This window comes from Pinus tabuliformis, chromosome 4_2 (assembly GCF_031772625.1).
Source record: "Pinus tabuliformis cultivar Carrire ecotype Pingquan chromosome 4_2, CPIR1, whole genome shotgun sequence".
Classification (NCBI taxonomy): domain Eukaryota; kingdom Viridiplantae; phylum Streptophyta; class Pinopsida; order Pinales; family Pinaceae; genus Pinus; species Pinus tabuliformis.
In genome coordinates this window covers 311,007,501-311,022,293 of record NC_142304.1, presented here as the reverse complement: position 1 = coordinate 311,022,293, position 14,793 = coordinate 311,007,501, and the positions used below count along the sequence as shown (strand labels likewise).

Sequence of the window (14,793 nt, the reverse complement as noted above, 5' to 3'; positions counted from 1 at the left end):
CTTTGTCCCTGTATAGTGCCTCTGATCCTCAGTGTCAAAAATTTGGGAATCCCGCATAAGGAAGCGAGAACTCCCGCTGATGGTGCAAGGGATGCCCCACCCTGTGGAGGTGGTGGTGGTGACCCTCTGTCTGTTGGGCACTTGCCATCTGCCCCACCGTCATCCTGCTCCACCTCGTCCTCCTGGTCACTATCAGAAAAAACCTCAATGTAGTGTGCTCTCCCAGCAGTGCACCGATGACCTGGTGCCCAGGGCTTTCTGCATGTGAAGCACAGCTTCCTCCTCTGGAGGTCCTTCCGTGTCTCCTCATCTAGCTACCCCCTCCCTTGTGTGGTCCTCTGAGGTGGAGGTCTAGTCTCATGCCCCTTCTGTGGAAAAGGGGTCCATGCAAGAAATGGTGCTCTAGTCTTGGGGATGGCCCCCTGCAAATCTCTGGCACACAAGACTACTTCCTGCAGCGTGGAAGGTCTGCGTGACTTCACCAGTCCATGCAGGGGCTCAAGTAAGCCCTCAATGAAGGTGTACACCCTCCTTGCCTCGGATAGATCTGGGACCATCACTAACACTCGTAGAAAATCTGAAAAGTATTGCTCCGGGTTGCCTGTTTGGCACAGTTGGGTCAACTCTCTGAAATGAGCCTCCAGATCCCTCTGATCAAATTGCTCCACCACCCTCCTGGTGAAGTCCTCATAAGAAATTATGTGGGCATGCCTTAGGGTGGTCAAGCCATGAAACCACCAATCATGGGCTTCCCCTTCCATGTGCAGCGTGGCAATCTTAATGGCTTTTTGCTCTGTCATTCGTTTGAGTTGGAAGTATGTGTCCATCTTCTCAACGCAAGCCCTGGTCGTGCACTTGGCAGTGCCATCAAAAGTAGGGAAATACATCCTCCCTATGGTTCTCTGCAGCTCATAGTTCTAGGTCCCATGTCCTTTGTGCCCCTTGTTCTTCTCACTTTGCTTGAGCTTGTAGCAATCTCTGAAGGAGAGAGCTTCTTTGAAGTCTTCATCCATAGACTGCCACTCTTTGAAGTAATCTCCCATCTGAGGAGGGTCTTCCTCTCTTGCAGGCTCGATTTGTGCCACTGGCATGAAGGAAGGTAGTGTAGCCCAAGTCAACGCACTGATTGAAGGGCACTGAACTGTTGGTGAGGGATGATCGAATGGCTGAGAGGCCCAAGAAGTTTCCCCACATAGAAACCCTTTAGGCGTGGTCCTCTCTTTGTTCTGTGACTTGATTTCCTCCAGCATGTCTTTTTGCCCCTTGGCCAAGTCACTCAACGCCCTCAGGAGGTTTTCAAAAACCATCTCCTCCCTGCTCTTGGGCTTTGTCATTTCCTCCTCTTTTGCTACTGCTTTCCCCCTGTCTTCCGTGTCTGGAGTAATCTCTAACTCCCTTTCTCTGCTCCTGTACCTCTGTCTACGGTAGGTGATGTTCTACTGGTCCCACAATCCCCACAATTGAGCCAAGAACTAGGCTCTGATACCACTGTAATGATCCTAAATAGGAAATATGTTAAGTTTAGGTATGTTGTATGCTTAGAGCAATTTATTTCAATTTTCACAGTTAGCTCCATATCTTTTCCAGATTAGCAATCACATCAGCATTAAAGTAAACTAAGTAAACTGCTGATAGAACATAAACATAAATTGCAGAAGACAAGCCAAGACAATAGGACACAAGATGTGGCGCTCGCCAAGGACAAACCCCAATGTGGGGAAACCCTTGATCAATTCTTCTTATATGTTCTTCATTACTTTAGCAGCGAGAGAGAGAGAGAGATAGTATGTTTACAACAAAAGTCAACACTTTGACTTATCTAGATAAGAGCATAGATCATCTCTAAGAAGATGATACACGAGATCAGTTGAAGACATGCTGCTTCAACTAATTCTGCAAGGTGACTCCACCTATAGTTGTGCTACATTTCGTCATCATTCTGCACCTCTCCGTGGTGCACCCATCATCACTATGTTGCATCTCATCATGCTTCATTAATCATGACTATACCCATCATTGTACTGCATTATGTGCCATTGCTGCACCATGTTGCCATCCTGACCTATGGGTTGGCTGTGCCTTGCTTGCTTGTTGTCCCTAACATGCTGCTCTCCTTCGGAGACAGATGCTTTCGCTGTTTTGGCAGTTCCCAGCAGTTCTGGCAGTTTCGGCTGTTCCCAGTAATTCCCGATAGTCCCGGTAGTCCCGACAGTTCTGGCTTTTCTGGCAGTTCTGGCATTTCTAGCTTTTCTGGCAGTTCCGACTTTTCCAACAGTTCCATCTTTTCCGTCTTTTTTGGCTTTTCCGGCAGTTCTGGCTTTTTCGGCTTTTCTGGCAATTCCGATTTTTCCGGCATTTTCGGCTTTTCCGGCAGTTCCGGCTTTTCTAGCAATTCTGGCATTTCTGACTTTTCCGGCAGTTCCGACTTTTTCGACTTTTCCGGCTTTTCCGACTTTTCCGACAGTTCCGAGTCTTCCGGGTTTTTGAGCAACGTAGAGCTTATTCTCCCATGACTGCATTTAGATCTATGGCATGCTATCTAGGGCAGCGTATACCCTAGGGCACTCCCTCTAGCTCTCGTCTTCATCAAACCCAAAACAGGATGATGTGAGATCACAAGAGTGAGTGTGTGTGTGACAAATGACTTCAAGTCCTCTTATATTTCTACTAAAACGTAGAGGTTGAATAGACATGACTGTTGGGCTTTTGAGCCTACATAAGTTGTTGGCCGACTTGACAATTTGTCCATAATCAAAATAAATTCATAACTCCTTGAATACTTATTGGAATCGGATGATCTTTAGATCAATCCTACACCTCTTAATGAGAGGGATCCAAGAAAAATATCCGCTGCCCTAAATAAGATGACCCACATGGAGTTTGGCCCTAGTTGCCAATTTTAGCACTCCCTCTCAACTAGGGAGAACTCCATCCGCTGATCCATATGCCTGACTATACTATCTTTGCCATTAGTGCCCTGTACTGCTCTGCTCTGCTCTGATCTGTTGAGCTCTGCTCTGCTCTACTCTGCTCTGCTCAACTCTGCTCAGCTCTGCTCTGTTCAGCTCTGCTTTGCTGAACCATGAAGAAGAAGAATTGATCGAGAATGTCTCATACCATTCTCCACTGACCCGAAGTCAGTCTCAAAGTGCATACCACTGGTCCCAGACCAGTGTTATCAGTCTCAGAGAGTGTACCACTGGTCCCAGACCAGTCTCAACCGACCCGAAGTCAGCGTCATAGTATGTACCACTCTCACTGGTCTCAGACCAGTTCTCCACTGACTGGAAGTCAGTCTTAGAGTATGTACCACTGGTCCCAGACCAGTCTCAACCGACCCGAAGTCAGCGTCATAGTGGGTACAACTCTTGCAACTGGTACCAGACCAGTATCATTGATCCCAGATCAATGAAGGTCATCCTAGCACAAGGAGTACGGTAGATACAACAATGCGTCCATCGATACTACTTTGGTCCCTATTCTCATTTCCCTGTTCATTGATCAAATGAGAGGTACTTCCCATGAGTCCCAGACTGCATGGGTAGGATGCCTCGACAGGAGGACTAATCAATCTTGTCCTCACAGGAGAACTAATCATCCTGCTACACAATCGCCATGGAGAACACATCATCCAGGCCTCACAGGAGAACTAATAATCCTGCTACATAATCGTCATGGAGAACACATCATCCAGACCTCACAGGAGAACTAATCATCCTGCTACATAATCGTCATGGAGAACACATCATCCAGACCTCACAGGAGAACTGATCATCCTGCTACATAGTCGCCACGGGGTGTCACAGGGAAAGTTTTGATTCTTTTACCCTGTTCATGTACACCACCAGGGGATGGTGAATCACCCTGAGGTCATATGTTGCTACAAGAAGTACCTCGCGCCTCCCCGTGGAGCTCCCAGAGCTCAATACATCATACAAGACCCTCATCAGAGGGTCTTTGAACAACACCAAGTCGTTCTCGGAAAGTCAGGAATTTGACTTTCCCTAGGGGCTTTGTCAGTATGTCGGCGACCTGTTCATTTGTACTGATATGTTGGAGCCTTATTGCTCCTTGTTGTACCATATCTCGGATAGTGGTACCTGATATTGATATGCTTGGAGCGATCATGAAATACAGGATTCTCTGACAAACGAATCCCACTCTGGTTATCACACAGGATCATAGTGGTATCCAAACAGCTCACTAAAGAGCTTTCGTAACCAGATTGCCTCACAGGTGGCCATGCTAGCAGCAATATACTCTGCCTCGGTGGTGCTCAAAGCTACCAACTTCTGCTTCCTGCTCATCCAGGATATCGATGCAGATCCCAAGGGGAACTATCACTGAGAAGTGCTCTAGTGATCCTCCACACTGCCTGCCCACTCAGCATTCGAATAATCATGCAGATTCATATTTCGCTAGTGTATCTCAATCCATGAGAGATTGTGCCCTGAAGATATCTCAGAAGATTCTTGGCACCAATCTAGTGAGGCTCAACTAAATATGAGCTCACCATGCTAACTGCAAAACATATGTTCGGACGGAAGTTCACCAAGAACATTAATGCGAATGAGTTTATGAAACTCAAAGGCATTTCCCAAATCTGGTCCGACATCACTACCATATAACTTCTTAAAGTTAAGATCCTTGAGGTAGTCATAGGTTTGCAGTTAATCATTCCACGTTCGGAATCCAACTCCCTCTCTCTTCTGCAAATGAGAGGGTCTGCACCTGTCAAACATAGGTCGTCCTCATAAGGTGCCAGTATGAGAGGTCTATCATCCAAAACCTTTGGGTAATGGTTTGGATCGGTTTCACTCCTAGCGACGCTCAGCTTCATCTGACAGCTCTCATACTACGCTCGAGGAGTTTTGCTGCAAGCCATAGAGGGCTTTCTTCCTCCTGTATACATGAAATTCCCGATCATGAATCTCAAAACTCCTCGGGTTGTTCCAAACTTGTGGACCTGCTGCATGAGGGGAATGGTTCCCTTATAAGATTTTCCTTCGGTACTTTTCAGACATGTACCTTCATGCTCTTTTTGAATTTAGGCACCCCTGTGACTATCTGACTCACAGACCTCCAGTGCTGTGTCAGTGGACATGGTCCCCAGTGGACTTTCGACAACTTGATACAACCTTGAACTCAAAAACATCTTTGAAAAATCTATTTTCAAACACGTACCTTTCCATCGATGAATGCCACGCTGTAACCTTTGACTTCCATTTATGAAATGGACACCAGGTTCTTCTTGTGATCAAGTACATAAAAGAGATTCTATAAATGAACGAGTTACCCTCATTCAGTTGAGAGTTAATTTCCGAGATAGGTGGCATCGGCTCCAAGTATAATCCCACGATTGTTTCCATCTCTACCAGATTAGAGAGTGCACCCGTCTATCCGATGAAGTGCCTTGAAGCACTACAATCTATAAGCCAGATTCCCAAAGAATCTAAAGGAGAGGGCCAATACAAGATAACGCTTCTTTATCTTATCAGAAACAACATTTGATTCTTCATACCTAGGGTTCCTTGCTTTCTATGAAGAGTCAGCCATTTCCTTAATGACCTGCGTTACCTGTCATTCCTTTGATCATTGAAGATGTCCTTGGAATGATTGTTATCATCATCAAGTGATGTGTCCCTGCCATTCGGACACTCCTTCGCATAATGGCCAAACTAGTTATCTGTGTTTCCTTCCACCCTTAGATCTGAACTTCCCAATGAAGTGATCTTTAGGTAGGCCATCAGAACCTTCCGTTGCGCCATTCTGATAATATTCTCTGCTTCAACTTAACCTGGGGTGAATTACGAGGAACCCATTGATCCTTTTGTCTTGTCCCAACTGTCTTTGGTGATTTCTCTTTCACTCTTGCTTGGGCATTGTCTTTACCTTGGCTCTGAGACCATGTTAAGTTTAGGTATGTTCTATGCTTAGAGCAATTTATTTCAATTTTCGCAGTTAGCTCCATAACTTTTCTAGATTAGCAATCACATCAGCGTTAAAGTAAACTAAGTAAACTACAGATAGAACATAAACATAAATCGCAGAAGACAAGCCAAGACAAGAGGACACAAGATGTGGCGCTAGCCAGGGACAAACCCCAATGTGAGGAAACCCTTGATCAATTCTTCTTATATGTTCTTCAATAGTTCAGCACACAGAGAGAGAGAGAGTATGTTTACAATAGAAGTCAACACTTTGACTTATCTAGATAAGAGCATAGATCATCTCTAAGAAGATGATACATGAGATCAGTTGAAGACATGCTGCTTCAACTAATTCTGCAAGGTGACTCCTTCACCTATCGTTGTGCTGCATTTTGTCATCATGCTGCACCTCTCCGTGTTGCACCATGCTGCACCCATCATCACTATGCTGCATCTCATCACGCTTCATTAATCATGACTGTACCCATCATTGTACTGCATTATGTGCCATTGCTGCACCATGTTGCCATCCTGACCTATGTGTTGGCTACACTTTGCTTGCTTGTTGTCCCTAACATGCTGCTCTCCTTCAGAGACAGATGCTCCGGTTGTTTCAGCAGTTCCCGACAGTTCTGAAAGTTCCAGCGGTTCTCGGCAGTTTCGACAGTTCTGGTTGTTCCCGGTAGTCCCGACAGTCCTGACAGTTCCGGCTTTTCCGGCAGTTCCAGCAGTTCCGACATTTCTGGCTTTTCCGACTTTTCTGGCAGTTCCGGCTTTTCTGGCTTTTCCGGCTTTTTCGACAGTTCTGTCTTTTTCGGCTTTTCCGGCAGTTCCGACTTTTCCGACTTTTCTAACAATTCTGGATTTTCCGGCATTTCTGGCTTTTCTGGCAATTCCGGCTTTTCTGACTTTTCTGGCAGTTCCAAATTTTTCGGCTTTTCCGGCAGTTCCGGCTTTTCTGACTTTTCTAACAGTTCCGGATTTTCCGGCATTTCCGGCTTTTCTGGCAATTCCGGCTTTTCCGACTTTTCTGGCAGTTCCAGCTTTTCCGGCTTTTCCGGCAGTTCCAGCTTTTCCGAATTTTCTGGCAGTTCCGACTTTTCCAGCTTTTCCGGCTTTCCCGGCTTTTTGAGCAACGCAGAGCTTATTCTCCCATGACTGCATTTAGATCTATGGCATGTTATCTAGGGCAGTGTATACCCTAGGGCACTCTCTCTAGCTCTTATCTTCATCAAACCCAAAACAGGATGAAGTGAGATCACAGGAGTGAGTGTGTGTGTGACAAATGACTTCAAGTCCTCTTCTATTTATACTAAAACGTAGAGGTTGAATAGACATGACTGTTGGGCTTTTGAGCCTACATAAGTTGCTGCCCGACTTGACAATTTGTCCATAATCAAAATAAATTCATAACTCCATGAATACTTATCGGAATCGGATGATCTTTAGATCAATCCTACACCTCTCGATGAGAGGGATCCAAGAAAAATATCAGCTGCCATAAATAAGATGACCCACATGGAGTTTGGCCCTAGTTGCCAATTTTAACAAAATACAAGTGATATTAGAAAATATTCTACGCAGCAAAATACAAAAACGAAATATTCATCAAGCACCCACATAAAAACTGCAAATGAAGAACTTCTAAGCCATTTTATTATATTTCTGCAAGCCAAATACAATAGATAGTGGACTGGCGCACCTGGACTTGTCTCAATGGACAAGTAGGACCAAACCCAGGTAGGAAAATGGCTGAGTTGAAGACTGCCTAGTTGCTGCACCAATCTGCATTACGTTGCCTAGAAAATTACTGCACTGTTGAATATTGAATGGCTAGAAAGTGCACTAAAACTGCCCAGAAATTTGTATGCTTTTAATTCCGGACTGCTTAGCCAAAACCCAAAAATAGCCATAAGGGAATTTGGCTGGTTTTGAATTCTATTTTTCGACCCCCTTGGAGCCTCACCCTAGCTATGGCTGCCAAATTCGTCCTGCTAGAAACTGCTTGCAGATCCCTCTGCAAACTCCTCCAAAATGTTGGGTTCACCCCTGCTATCCAACTCCTAAATTCCTAGATGAAATTTTGGCCCAGATCAGCTGCTCCCAAACACCACGAAAATTCTGCTGAGTGGCCTCTGTGCTATCCCTCTGCCCAGAAATGCGAATCGCTGGTCTGCTGGCTCAGCTAGCTGAAAGCTCCAGCGATAATGCCTGCCCAATGCTGCTAACTTAGCGCCCTGACCTCCCGACAAGCAATGAGATCCCAACTTGTCTCAAACTCCCTCTGCGTGATTCTTGGCTACCTAGAAATACGCACTCCCCTCTACGCTGGTTGCTGATGTGTGTTGCTACTGCAAAACTCTTGAAAACTTCTGTAAAACAACCTCCCTAGGGCGGGTACTAATGGTCCCCTGAAGTAGAGGTTGAATCTCCCGCGTGAGATATTCGTGGCTAAAACAACCGGTATATTCGCTAAACAACAGAGTGAACAGATGTGTATTTGTTTGCAAATGTCAAAGATGATCCAAAATGAGAGCTGATCTCTCCTTATATCTCCTTGGGCCTCCTTAGTCTCATGTGGGCCCCTCCATCCACCCATTCGATTTCCCTCCAAGCATATCGAATGGCTAGTTCAAATTCCTCATGTGAGTGGCCCCCACATTCCACTAGATGCGAAATAAAGTCAAATCAACCCCAAATCCCTAAGTCGAAGTGTGGGGCCCTCTTCCTAAGTCAAAAATGTGCCAAAATTGTGTAGCTGCACCCTGTTACTAATGTTTTTGAGAAGGGACATGACACATAATTTGGGGAGGCTATAAAACTTCCTAGGATGAAATCCTTTGCTAGAATCAGAGACTTACCTAGGTGTTGTTACATAATTAAATGGTCATACTAGCATCATTTACAATAAACTGCAGAAATTGGGTTTACAATGATAAAATTCAGGCTTATTGATGACTTTGATCTTTGAAAAATTTTCTCCACTTCCCCGTACAGTACTTTCTCAGACTGTTGACAAAGTGTGGTCAACAAGATTGAATGTGGTATGTAGATTACCATTATAGAATCCTATTCATCTTGTTAACAAGTTGTGATAGACACAGGGTCATAGGTTCCACATGATGTTTAACAACCTCATAGAAATTTGACAATTTAGGATTTGCCTCAATAGGTTTTTATGCCATTACACTACCAGAAAGATTTTTGATTTTTTATGCTGGAAAGTTCACCACAGAAAATGAAATTACAGTTGTAATCTAGAACATAATCAAAGAAGCTACTTAACATGTATTAGTATGTTATAGATTTGAGAGAAACTGACATTTTAGCATGTTTGGAATTCCTAGTTGATCTTAAAAGTTCGATATATTGGTACAGATATTTAGGATGCATTGTCTCAAGCTTCTTTCTATTTAGTCCTTTGTCTAAATGTACTCTCACTGTTATAAACTCATTTCTCAACAAGATAGGTTTCAGGCAGGGTATTTTTCAGGGTGTGAAATTTTGCCAATGAGCTAATTTTTTTGGCTGTTTTCTAAAAAGATATAATTGTGAATTGATCATTTCGCCTTTGAAAGGTTTTTTTTTTAACATAAAATATGATTAAATTGATAATATTTACCAAAATTTAGAAGTCTTAATAGTAAATTATATGTTTTTTATTTACTAATCACCTGCATATCTATATGTACGATTTTTTCAAACTGAAATAATCACCTAGAATAGTATACATTGGTATAATATTTTAGTTCTTAAAAGATACCCTGGATTCAGGATACTCATTCTAATTGAAATAATTGTTGTATATAAGTTGAGTTTCTTTTCAATGGTGGCATATCCACTTTTTGTACCGTGTGAACATCTATAATCTTATTCTGACAGGATAGATTTAATGCAAACATTCTAACAGTAAATTTGTTTGTCTATGATGAAGTTTCTTTGCAGGGTGGCCAATGTGCTTTCGGATTACCTTGGAGGTTTGAATGAGGATCTCATAAAAGATAACTTTGTTATTGTATATCAGGTATCTTTGGAATTCAACATGGCTGAAACCTTTATTTCAGTTTTTATAAGATTTTCTATTAACATTAGGCTTTGAAATTCATGGCTAGGTGTATATCCTACTAATATTGATTGATAACTGCCCCAGTTGTTGTAAGCTCCTAAGTGTGGACTCTTAGTGAGTAGGGCTTCCGTCATTAATTTTGTGGCATTGATCTTTCCAAATATACTTAATCATTTAAAAGCGAAAGATCCAAGAAATATGATAACAATATTTAAAGCCTAATTAATCATGTATTGCCATGGTTACAGCTTTTTTTTTTTTAAATGCATTTTTGACGTATTATTTGCAGGGAATTTTTTGTCCATACATAGAAGTTGAGTGATCTTTATTTATCATGTCTGAAAAGCAAATGACTGGGGGTTTTATTCCATTTCTAAACAAAATGAGGCACAATGCCAAAATGGTTGGTTTTATCTTCTTGCTACTTTCAAGTGTTACATTGTTGCTATGCTTTTAAGTCCATGGCTAAATGGACCATTTGAGAAACATGCTATTTGTCAAAATAACTGCTCATGACTGGCATTTTTAAGGTTTATGTATTCTGATCATCTGATATTGAATGCATCACATATAGTTTTTCTTAATTGATTAGGGTAGCATGGTTAAATGACTGGTCAGTTTGGACCTATGTAATGTCCCTTCCAAAATTAAATTGTTACAGGTTTATTTATTCTACAATTTTGACAATTTTGGAGGCCATGGGACCCATGTGATTTTTGGAAAAGACTTAGGAAGGAAAAGGGAGTTGAAATGTTTTGTTGGCATAGTGTGGGAGCCACCCACATGAGGAAATACGCACCACCTTAGAGGGGAGTTCGAATGACTAAGGAGGGTAAGTCGAATTTCTAGTTGGAGGGGGCTTACATGGGAAAAGAGGTCCACAACTAATAAATAGAGGAGACTCAGCTTCATTTGGTATTTTTTTGACATATTGGACTCAGCGTTAGTTGCTTGAGTTGCTTAGTTGGGTTACTGTGTTGTTTAGCACACGAGTGTCTCTGAGCGGAGATCTCAACCCTTGCTTCGGTGGACTTCGAGTGCCACCCTAAGAAGGTAATTTGTATTACCTTGGAGGAGAGCCAGTGGAGTTTCACAGTCACATCATTCAACATTTGTCTCAGTCAGTGCGTGTTTCTGGAGGACGCAAAAGTGGAACATGCAAATGTTGCTTGTGGGTTCATCTGGGCAGCAACTGCTAGGGGAGTTTGGGCATTGGAGCTACAGTGAAGGACCAACCTTTCGGGAGAGTTTTGGAGCAAGAGGTTGCTGCATTGGAGCAGTTCGATTTACAGTCACTTGGGCCTGTGCAAAGAACCATCACTAGGCTCACATGGGAGTTGGAGGAAGGAATTGTAGAGCTGGAGCTGGTCAAGAGAAGTAAGAGATCATTTGGAGGGCCATTAGAGGAGGATTGCTGGAGTTGGAAGAACAGAGATTGACAGGATCAGTCACAACAACAAAATTCGAAATTGGAGGAGGGCAGATTCTGAAGGGTCAATTTTTAAAGTTTGGAACCAAGGAAAACCCTTTCTGGGTTTTGGGCAAGGATCACACTTCTATTTTTATAGAATTTTAAGGGCATATCTAAGGGGTCAAACAAGGGTCCCAACTCAGCCAGTAGCTAGAGGAGCAAAGGGGAATTTGGGCCAAAATTTCGAGGTCAACATTTGGCCAATTACTTCGTGGGTTATTCTGGGTAATTGGTGGAGAGGACAGGGTTATTTTCTCGTAATTTTCTGAGCACCGGAGGTGGGGTTTCCAACATCTTTGCAGCAGACAACACAGTTTCACAAGGGCAACACAGGGCATCATTGCAGTAGTTATTTGCGCCATTTGAGCTTGACATATTACCACCTGGGCTTGATCACGCTTTCCATTGAGGCAAGCCCAGGTGCACCACTTCCACATTATTGTACTTTTCTCCCTGATTATAATAAAATGGCTCAACTGTTGGTTATTTATGGACTTTTTATGGGTGCGCACTGAATGTTTCAATATTATGGTGTTGTTTATTGTTTGCTTTGCATAGCACTATTTTTCCTAGTTTGGAACATTACAATAGTATCAGAGCCATAATATTGGCTTAGCCTGTGGGAAATATTAGAATCAAACAACATGGCGGTCACCTGGAATGAGGTGGTGAGGATACAAAAAATGATACTTGATGTGGGGAAGAAGTTGATTCATTCCTTAGTTGGGAATCTGGACATGTTTGCAACTGATGTGGAGTTATCGGGGAAAATTGGAGGGCATACCAATCATTGGGTTATGGCATTCAAGCATCCCTCTCTTTTTGGGAATTTTGTGAACTAAGGGGTATGCACAGACCAATGGAGATTGAGTGGGATTTTGAAGGGATGATGAAAAGTATTAAGGAGGAAGATGAAAGAGTAGTTGAAGGGGTCATGGTTGGCAAGGAGATAGTCGAGCATACACCCATTGATGAGGCGTCATCCATTGATGAGGTATTCGGGGTTGTGACCGAGTTCTCAGGAGATAACAATGCACCACAGGTTGATGAGGCACCGGAAGACAACTCCACCGCTGTTGAGGAGCCAATAGGTACAGAGCAATGTTGCACGAAGCAGGGGAGAAGCGTAAGCGTTTTTTGGAAGCGGGGACGCGGAAGCGTCATTTTCCAAAAATCTAGGAAGCGAAGCGTCTGCGGAAGCGTCTGCTATATATATATATTTATATTTTTTTGCATTTTTACTCGAAACAAACATCCCAAATACCAAATTAGTTGTAGAAGACATGAAAACATGCATATTTTTGCATAAATCAAGATAGATATAACATCCATTGTACATTAATGATTAATTATTTGAGCATCAACCATTTAGATGCATCAACCATCTAGAATCTAGATTCTTCTCCTCTTGTCTAGCGTTTGCCTCTACCTCGATTGTCTAGGGATATTACTCAACATTGCCCAATTTTGATCAAACTACCTAATTCAAGACTTAAAATATCGTAGAAAAAGCTTAACATGCTTGATCGATGATTTTGACTTGATTGAAAGGTAATTTTTTGCTAAGGGCGTGCCGCGTGACAAAGGAGTTCAACAATTAACACCACCAACACTAGGGTACATATAGGGCTTGGTGCTTTTGATTAAATGCTAATCGCATACCTTCATACTTGATCTAATCTAATGAAATGCCACAATCCCATTGATCTTGAATTCCTGAAAATTGTTAAGTCTGCTGAATTTTGAATAGGATATGAAATTCTATTTTCTCCATATGAAGTCCAATGAGGCTGGAACCACTCTCAAACATCCTGAGTCATTTGATGGTAATGTTAAAAATTTAAGTAAAAGGATGAAAATGAAAAATAAAGGAGAATGTCACTTTTACTTTAAGAATTTAACATTACCATGAGGGCGCATCTGCTATATTTATATTATTTTTTGCCTTCATTCGTCACCCTAACCCAAGGTGGACCCACCCCCAACAAGCAAACTCATCGAAAATTAAAAAAAAAATTGAAAAAAAAAAGATTTTCTAGACGCTTTTCCAGAAGCTTTTCTGGAAGCGTACGCTTCCTCCTCCGAAGCGCCACGCTTCCGACGGGCGAAGCGTTGTACGAAGCGCGCTTCCGAATTTCCAGGAAGCGGCAAAAAATTCGGAAGCGGGCTTCCGAATTTCAGAAGTGTGCTTCCAGCTAAGCTTCCTAGGCGCTTCCGTACGGGACGCGCGTCGGGGCTTGAAACCGTGGGGGGGGGCGCTTCGTGCAACATTGGTACAGAGGCCTCGAGATCTATGATGGAGTTGCCAGACGACAGTCGCCTACGACTGACTCGTGAGCATATCGTGCAGATTGGGTTGTCTATGGAGGAGCAGTTGAAGGCTCATGTCGAGCCCGTGATGGAAGAGGATGTGCAGCCATTCCTCAGGCTAGCCATTGATGAGGGGCATCATAGAGGCCATGCGTTGCGTTTTCAACACAGTTCACTTCAGAGGCCCACTTGCGGGGTCTATAGAGTTATCAACCCAACCTTATGTGTTGGATTGAGGGAGGCCGAGTCGTCTAGATGTACCCGAGGGGGTGGACAGGTTAGCAGGACTGAGCTGAGCATGATACCACATCAGCTTGGAGGGCTTGTCCCTTCCTCAGAGGATTACACATTCGATCTCTCCTTTGGGATTGGATGGCAAAAGGTACTGAGCTAGTACTCAATGGAGCAGGTTAGGCGATTGGATACATCCATGGCCACATGTCAGTAGAGGCCATGGATTACCAGAGGGACTCGAGGGCCAGACTATTTTTGGGATCCAGGTGGGATTTTCCATCACATCATAGAGCTGGTAGGTGATGGTAGTAGCTACGTGATCGATTTGACGCTTGAGCAGGCCCACATTTTCAGATCTCCATCAGAGCCCTAGTCAGCACTAGTGACAAGATGGTTTGACAGGCGAGTAAACAGATTTCATGAGTTGTCTTAGCATATTGACAGTGTGTGGAGTCACAGGGTGACTAGCTTACTCTGGCAGGAGTTGGTAGGAGGACGTGGCATCAATAGGCTATCAGACGGGGCATTGTATGGAGAGAGTGCTCTCTTACTAGCATATGGGGCTATTGAGGATAGGCACAGTGTCATTTTCGTTAGCATGAGGGGAGTCAAGTTGCTCAGGTCTTTCAGAGTAGATAGGGGGATGTAGCCCACATCATGGAGGGTGTACTAGTAGAGAGGTGGATATTTTGGTCCATGCAAGATACTGTATGTTATAAGGTGGTACGACAGTGGGCAGTTTTACACAGGACTACACAGAGTTATGTCATATGGTCCAGTGT

The 14,793-nt window shown here is 43.3% G+C and overlaps 1 protein-coding gene across 1 annotated transcript in view; it reads left to right on the top strand.

Moving 5' to 3' along the window:
• The window catches only part of LOC149169221 (AP-3 complex subunit mu-like), a 154,869-nt gene that overhangs the window by 64,595 nt on the left and 75,481 nt on the right, over positions 1 to 14,793 (top strand). Inside the window, exon 2 of the mRNA XM_089428612.1 lies at positions 9,865 to 9,954. Within this exon, the coding sequence (XP_089284738.1) occupies positions 9,865 to 9,954 (90 nt within the window). The remainder of the gene's footprint in view (positions 1 to 9,864; positions 9,955 to 14,793) is intronic.